This window comes from Sinocyclocheilus grahami, unplaced genomic scaffold, assembly GCF_001515645.1.
Source record: "Sinocyclocheilus grahami isolate Dianchi unplaced genomic scaffold, SAMN03320097.WGS_v1.1 scaffold722.1, whole genome shotgun sequence".
NCBI classification, from domain to species: Eukaryota; Metazoa; Chordata; class Actinopteri; order Cypriniformes; family Cyprinidae; genus Sinocyclocheilus; species Sinocyclocheilus grahami.
In genome coordinates, this window is record NW_015505901.1 from 49,588 (window position 1) to 55,858 (window position 6,271).

Consider the following 6,271-nt stretch of genomic DNA (forward strand, 5'->3'; position numbering starts at 1 on the left):
TCATTATGTATATAGTACCATTCAGACATTAGGCTTCAGACACAATTATTGCATTACTGTCACATTTGGTCTGGGAGATTAAAGATGGACATCAAATTAAATAACATTTGAACAGAGGCACCATGCACTGCCAGATTTGTGCACCTGGTTCCAGTCTGTTGCCATGGCCACCATGCTGTCACTTGGCTGGAATTTATTGTTTCGGAGAATTTGTGCAGAAAGGCCACAGAGACAGAGAGGGACATGGAAAGACATGCATCACTCTGACAGTAGATGATGAAAAAACTGAGTTTACTTAGAGGCACTTGGATATGAAAAGGGCCAATATTTGGAGGATTTAAGAGCAGAAATGTGAATCTTAGGGCCAGATCTAATAACAGCTTGTAACTCTCATTTGGCCTTAAAAACTGTTGTCAGGATTTACTAAAGACATGCAGAGAAAGTTGTCTTTAGTAAAGTAAAGAAAAGGCGTGGACACAGGGATTTTTGTGGCTGACCTTATTGCATATTCATTTGTTAGAATGTCTCTTTCAGATACAAAATTTATGGGAGTTGATTATTTAAATGAATCATTCAAGGTGATTTACTAAGGTTTGCAGTAGTCAGATTTCTGGTATTTGTGCCATCATTTAATGCCCCAAAAAAGCATGTCTAAACCCACTTTGCACCTGTGTTGTTAGATTACACGCACCTGATTACATCAGCTCTGCTTGTTTGAAACCCTATATGCTAATTTGCACTCCTCTTGGTAGTTTGTGTTTGTCATTGTGGAAATGCAGAACTTTCCACTCCCAATGGCACTTTTATAGGATTGCAGTCTCATGCTAATATGCGCTGTTTAGTAAATCTGGCACTTAAAATTATATAAAAGCACTTACATTAATTCCTCTGTTAAAACTCATCTATTATTTGAACTGTAAAGTTGTTCTCGTAATTTGGGGTTCAGGAATTATTTTGTAATGACAACATATACTGTATATGTATAACCCAGAAAATGATAGTAAGCTATTATACTATTATTATTTAGCTATATACTAAAATCATGTCTTGTGGCTGTACTATTGAATGAAACAGTATTTTAACATTTACGTTTTGGCCTGATTTACTTCTTTTGCAAGTATGTAAGGATATGATGGACAAGTAAAAATTTATTTTTGTGGTAATCAACAATAAACAAGTACAACTTAACCACAAGGAATAACCTTAGTCATTCCAAACCTGTGAGACTTTCTTTTGTAGAACATAAAACAGTTTTGTTTACCATTGACTTCCAATGTATTGACAAAAATACAAAATACAAAAAAAAAAAAGATTTCTCGAAATATCTTCTTTTATATTCCACAGAAGAAAGAAAGTCATATCAGAACGACATGAGGGTGAGTAAATCTTTGGGTGGTCTATCCCTATAATCTCCTCTGCTCCCACGGCCTCATGGGATAACAAAGTATTCACTGGTTTACACTTCAGAATCTGAAGCAGATACTATATTTTTGCCTGTTCTGTCATACTCATTATATTCAGACATTCTGCTCATTCGACTTCTTTTTGCATATTATGAAGCAGGGATGTACACATATGTGGACATAGGCCTTCTGTCTGATTCTGCAGGCTGAATTCAGGCATATTTTTGAATGCACTCCTGTCTGTTTGTGTAATCATTATTATTAATTGTGTTATCTCTGACTCAGCTCTGATGCAGGATGATTCACTAGTTGTTACATCATCGTAGGTCATGCCATTCAGTGGATGCTGAATTGTGGATCCTAAAACAATCAATGAGAAACAGAGTTATGGTATACTGTAAACCACTACCACCCATCCCATCTGTGATTCTGACCCCACCTGAACTTTCACTCTCTCCGTTCATCCAGTGATGGAGTTGCTGCACTGGCGGAACCTGAAGCAGAGTGGGCTGGTGTTTGGCAGTTTACTGCTGCTGCTTTTCTCTCTGACGCAGTTCAGTGTGGTCAGTGTGGTGGCCTATCTGGCTCTGGCCGCCCTCTCTGCCACTGTCAGCTTCAGAGTTTACAAGTCCGTGCTGCAGGCTGTGCAGAAAACAGATGAGGGACATCCCTTCAAGTAAGCCTGCTCTGTGTGTGTTGCTCAGTGTCATTCAATGAGTTACTAACAATGTTTTATTGTGGATGCAGAGCATATCTGGAGGTGGAGATGTCACTGTCCCATGATCAGATGCAGAAGTACGCAGAAAACGCCCAGTACTATATCAACAACACACTGAAAGAACTGCGCAGACTGTTTCTGGTGCAGGATCTGGTGGACTCACTAAAGGTGACCCGCCGTTCAATTTAATCTACACCAGGGGTTATTCAGTTATCAATTTTTCCTTAAAGTGATACTTAATAGGACAGTATAGAAAAGATGGGAGGTGATCAGGAAATTACCTGAACTGGATTTGGTTGCTCACACATAAATGCCAGCACACTTCAAAGCATGTATCGTACTTTCCAGGCCGTACACTACAGTTCAAGAGTTTGGAGTTGGTAAGATTCTTTTTTGATAAGATTTTTTTTCCTTTAAAATAATTTAATAATGTAATTTTTTCTTTTTATGGCAAAGCTGAATTTTCAGCATCATTACTCCAGTTTTCAGTGTCACATGACCCTTCAAAATGCAGTGTTGAAATCAGTTATGCTGCTTCTTATTTTTGTGGAAACAGTAATACTTTTTTTAAGATTCTTTGATGAATAGAAATTCAGAAGAAAAGCATTTATATCATGAAAACTCTCAGATGATTTTAGCATGGTAATGTTAATGTTAATGTATTTGGTCTTGGTGGAATAGTTCTGTTACGCTGCTGAATTGCTGCTGCTGTTATTGCTGTTGCTGTAGATTCTTGCTTCTGCTGCTGCAAAACAAGTACAGGAACTTAGTACTGCCAATACATACGCCAAAACGGTGCTGTGAGTATTTAAGACACACTGCTGCTACACAAGTAGCATATACAGTATAATAACCTGTAGCAGATCTATACAGGTGGAGCTGGGGAAGGTGGAGTGTTTTAAAGGAACTCTGAAATCATGCTGCGAAATGCTCTAGTAGATGCTAAAGAGCCATTGTGTTAATGATCCATCAGCCTGCGCCATATAGAGTTTCATGACAGATCCTGGCATTTATTTGAAATATTTTTTTTTGTCTTTACTGCCAATTTTAATGCATCCTTGCTGAATAAAAGTAATAATTTCTTTTTTTTTAAATCGTACTTTCCCGAAATGTGAACTTCAGTGTATCTATTAATTTCACAAATATTTATTGTACATTTTTAGGTTATCAGTAACAAAAATGTTGTACAAGTAAGAAATCTAGAGTCTGCATCATGGTTTGCTAATTGGTGACCTCTGATCTACATAAATAATGGTAGCAGTAATTAGTATACAGAATATTAGGGCAGTTTCACACTTTATGAACTTCTACAATGCTTTAGTTCCGCTTTTCACAGCACTGGCACATAAATGCATCATAAATCATATGATACCTTCATTCAGTATATGTGTGTCTATGAACTGCTAGTTGTGTTTGTTTGACCCAAGTTTGCAGTGCTGATGTGGTTGCTGACCTATGTGGGAGCCCTCTTCAATGGACTCACTCTTCTTATTATGGGTGAGCATCTTTTTCGGTTTCATATGCACCTGTAATTTGAAATGTAGATGAATGTATGCTTTTTGAATGGCAGAGTACTGCATTTACTGATTATGTGCTCTTTTGTCCCGTCTTTTAACATTTACATTACATCTTGCTTCAGTGGTGGTGTCCATGTTCTCGATGCCTGTGGTCTATGAGAAATACCAGGTCAGAGTGGCACCATTGTTACCATGACTACAGAATCATGTATAATTCATAAGCATTATGACTACAATGACTCACTTTTTTAAATCTTTCTCTGTCTCTAGGCACAGATTGATCAGTATCTGGACCTAATAAGAACCCAAGTCAACTCTGTGGTAGGAAAGTAAGTACTCCCTTTAAGAATATAATATAATATACTGTATGTTTTTTAATAAAGTCTCATATGCTCACCAAGGCTGCATCTATTTGATCAAAAATACAGTAATATTGTGAAATATTATGGCAGTTTAAAATAAGTTTTCTATTTTAATTTAAAATGTAATTTATTCCTGTGATGGCAAAGTTGCATTTTCATATGATCACATGATCAGTGTCTGATCTATCTGATCATTCTAATATCATGCTAATATGCTGATTTGGTGCTCAAGAAATATTTATTTTCATTGTCAGTAGTGAAAGTTGTATTTTTTTTAGAATTCTTTATTAAATGGAAAATTCAAAGAATATAATTAATTTGAAATAATTTTTGTAACACTATAAATGTCTTTACTGTCCCTTTTGATCAATTTAATGCATCCTTGCTGAATAAAATTTTTATTTCTTTTAAAAAACTTAACAAATATAATAATATAATATAATATAATTAATATAATATATAATTTGAATGTTTGTTTTGGATCCAGGATCCAGGAGAAGATTCCTGGGGCCAAACGAAAGGCTGAGTAGGCCACACAGGGCCCTCTGGACGAGGTTGTGAGCACCTGAAGGGGTCCTCTTTGTACACACACACACACACACACACACACACACACATCAGACACAAATAAACATCACTGGAACATAGTTCTACTTTGTACACATTGTGACGTCTAGAGCAATGGCTGAGCTGTGCAGGAGAAGTCCCATCCTCGCTTTGTAACAATAGAAAAAAATGAAGAAAAAAAGCGAAGCGTGCTATCAAATCAAGATCTAGTCAGAAGTACAACTACTCAATGAATTGTAGAAGTAACCTTGAAACATAATATTCAAATCTGGCAAAAAGACTAGATGTGATTTTTTTTGTATGTGTTGCTCATGAAGTGCATGAAGTCAAGAGTCTTAAGTGCTGATGAATTCTCTTTTTATCTTTTAAGTTTGTGTGCTTTCTCAGCTGTGCTGAAAATCTCTGTAGTATGTGAAAGATCTCTGCAGCTTTATTGCTCTCCAGTGACACTCTCTTCTTGGGAAAAAAAAAAAATAGCTTTTTGTGGGGCTTTTCCTCTTCCATCACTATATCTGTAAACATGATTAACATAACCGTCATTGTCAGCTAGACGCATGGATCTGTTGAGGTTCATGATATCTGGGCACAAACGCAACTATTTAGCAATGTTCTAATTAGATATGGTCAGCTCACTCGTAGCAATGCAGTATGTTTATTTTTCGTAGGGGTCCGCTACAGAGAGTGTTTTTAGGTGCTGTCATTGCTCTTTTTTTTTGGAAAATGATACAAAACAAAAGAGAGGGAGGAGAAGGAAGCTTCAGTGAGTGATTTCCAGCTAGAATCTGTTAATCTTTATACTGTTAAGTGTTGTTCATTCTTTTAGCCATTGACTCTTAACTATTTGCACTTAAGATGTACTCAATACTGAATGCGAAAATAAATGTTCTAAAATGTACTTCTTCATGGCTCATCTTTCATAATTTAATGTTCTTATAACCACTGATGGCAGTTAAGAAGGCAGTTAATAATGGCATTAGAAAATACTATGACTGTGAATTTGTAAATAATATTTAATAGCATCTTTTTACTAATTGCTATCAGGCTAGTATCGACATTATCGATACTACTATGGATATCAATACTTTGGATTTTTTTCCTCTAATTTCTAAGGATATCTGATAGTCATCATTAAGACTTAAACTTCAAATGATCAAACTTAAACTGTTTTTGTTAAATCATGTTAACAACAATTAGCCTATACAACATAATCAAACTTTTATTTTAAGTATAGATTACAACAATCGTCAATTTTATTTTTTTCAGAGAACCACCACGAGCTGGTTCTCTGAATCAGATGTGTTAAAGGGGTCATATGATGCAATTTCAAGTTTTCCTTTCTCTTTGGAGTGTTACAAGCTGTTCTTGAATAGATAAGATCCCTAAAGTTGCAAAGACTAAAGTATCAAACCCAAAGAGATACTTCATAAAAGTTAAGACTCGTCCATGCCCTCCTAAAACTCCTTGTTTAAACACGCCCCCACATGTCTACGTCACTGTGTAGGAAGATTTGCATAACACCGCCCGTAACGCAATAAGGCGTAACTTTGATTCTCGCTGTAGTTTTGTTGCCGCCGCAGCCATGTCATAGAGACGCTGTGTGTGTTGTTGTGAAAGCGAAACTACTTTGTTTGGTCTTCCAAAAGAGGACACAACTAGAAATCAGTGGTTAAGTTGTATTTACAACACTGTTCCAGAACAGTTCAA

At 36.2% G+C, this 6,271-nt stretch overlaps 1 protein-coding gene across 2 annotated transcripts in view; it reads left to right on the forward strand.

Annotated features, from left to right (window-relative positions):
* Window positions 1-5,462, forward strand: part of LOC107560379 (reticulon-1-A-like) — a 29,596-nt gene extending 24,134 nt beyond the window's left edge. For both annotated transcript variants that reach the window (XM_016244537.1, XM_016244539.1), the window contains 6 exons: window positions 1,872-2,079; window positions 2,151-2,289; window positions 3,549-3,618; window positions 3,761-3,807; window positions 3,909-3,967; window positions 4,488-5,462. In XM_016244537.1, the coding sequence (XP_016100023.1) occupies window positions 1,872-2,079; window positions 2,151-2,289; window positions 3,549-3,618; window positions 3,761-3,807; window positions 3,909-3,967; window positions 4,488-4,530 (566 nt within the window). In that variant the 3' untranslated portion in view covers window positions 4,531-5,462. The remainder of the gene's footprint in view (window positions 1-1,871; window positions 2,080-2,150; window positions 2,290-3,548; window positions 3,619-3,760; window positions 3,808-3,908; window positions 3,968-4,487) is intronic.
* The last annotated feature ends 809 nt before the right edge of the window (window positions 5,463-6,271 follow it).